Raw genomic sequence first — 1,572 nt, 5'->3', positions numbered from 1 at the left:
GATGATCTAAAAATCAATTATTAGAAGTCTCTAACATATATTATTGTGAGCCAATAGTAAGGCCGGATTATATTAGTTGGTATATTGTCTTTCAATGTATTTTAAAGATGTACATTTTGATGGCTTCCAAAGATTGATTAGATTAATGATTTATTTATATTGGCATTGGGAACATGCATGCAGGTACATCTGGTAACGAGGGAGATATGGCGGATTGCACTTGTCGCCATGAAAATTTTGCCATTTAGTTGGGTCGATTTGATTGTTCTTACTCTATGCTACATGTGGATGGGGAACACGGCCAAGTATGGTTTGCACCGGCCAAGTAAGGGACCCCTTTATTTGAAAATGAACACTCTATTCTACCCCGTTGTGGATGCTGGCACTTTCTCAAAGATTAAATCCGGCGAGATTGAGGTTCCTCCAAATCTCGCAATTTCTTACTTAAAATTGTTGAACTCTATTGTACATGTCTTATAATGAACTTTATTATTATTTTAATAACATTATTTGCATATCTTCATTATTTTAACATCTGGTTAATGTTAATCACTACAAGACGGCTATCAAAATTAGGGTTGTAAATGAGCTAAGTATTAGCAAGCTCAGTTTTCGCTTGTGTTTGGCTCATTTGCAATTAATTATGTTTGAAATTGTCTCATGTTCTAAATTGTTCGTGAATGATGTGTTCGTGTTTGGCTCGAAATTGATTCTTGTAAATTAATTAAAAAAACATAGACGTAAAGCGTTGCATTCAAACCTTCACTATTTCTATATAATAAAAGTCACAAAATCACATGACCACACAAATTATTGTTATTTCTACATATATATATAAATATATATAATATGTTATTACATAAATATCATATATAATTTCCTTATTTCGAGCTAAAATAAGACAAATACGATTGAACATAAAGTTACTCGTGTTCGCTTCTTTATAATTCAAGCTTAAAAAAATTATTCTCGTTCGACTCGCTTACATAACGAATGATTCGAACATGAGATATTCGCTTTTTTAATAACCCTAGTTGCAACCATGGATCAAAAAATGTATATACTTTGAACTTTTTTTGGCTATTATTCTTAATCATTATATGAATTTTTATCATATTCTTATGATTATAATTCTCATATTTTCATGAATGAGTAGGTATTTCCTGAAATAACAGCTATCGAAGGCAAGAATGTTGACTTCGTGAACGGGAAGCAGCGCCGCTTTGATGCTATTATTCTCGCAACGGGTTATAGAAGCGCGGTTAAGAAGTGGCTTAAGGTAACTAACTAATCGTTCCAATAGTGATTAGTACCCTTATCTTCCTAAAATTAATTTAAAAAGTAGATTAATCACTAAATTCAGTCTAAGTTCTACTCAAATGTGATGCTTATGTTTACTTCCGTATTCAGTAATTATTTTATGATGGCATTAACATGCATACCGCCTAGTTCCTATATTTACAACGCCTAAACTTTGCTTTATACATTTGTACCTCCTAAATCCTTCATATCACATAAAAATACTTCCATTTTAACTTGTATATACACACACACACACACACACACACACAC

The 1,572-nt window shown here is 32.0% G+C and overlaps 1 protein-coding gene across 1 annotated transcript; it reads left to right on the top strand.

Annotated features, from left to right (window-relative positions):
- Window positions 1-183: 183 nt before the first annotated feature.
- Window positions 184-1,279, top strand: LOC110035174 (probable indole-3-pyruvate monooxygenase YUCCA10; the record flags this gene model as incomplete). Its single annotated transcript, XM_020739415.1, has 2 exons — window positions 184-417; window positions 1,157-1,279. Coding segments are annotated over 2 exons (357 nt in total), but the record flags the coding sequence as incomplete, so codon positions are not given.
- Window positions 1,280-1,572: the final 293 nt, after the last annotated feature.

This window comes from Phalaenopsis equestris, unplaced genomic scaffold (assembly GCF_001263595.1).
Source record: "Phalaenopsis equestris unplaced genomic scaffold, ASM126359v1 Scaffold196569, whole genome shotgun sequence".
Taxonomy (NCBI): domain Eukaryota; kingdom Viridiplantae; phylum Streptophyta; class Magnoliopsida; order Asparagales; family Orchidaceae; genus Phalaenopsis; species Phalaenopsis equestris.
Note: the sequence above shows the minus strand (reverse complement) of the source record. Positions and strands in the feature narration are given on the sequence as shown.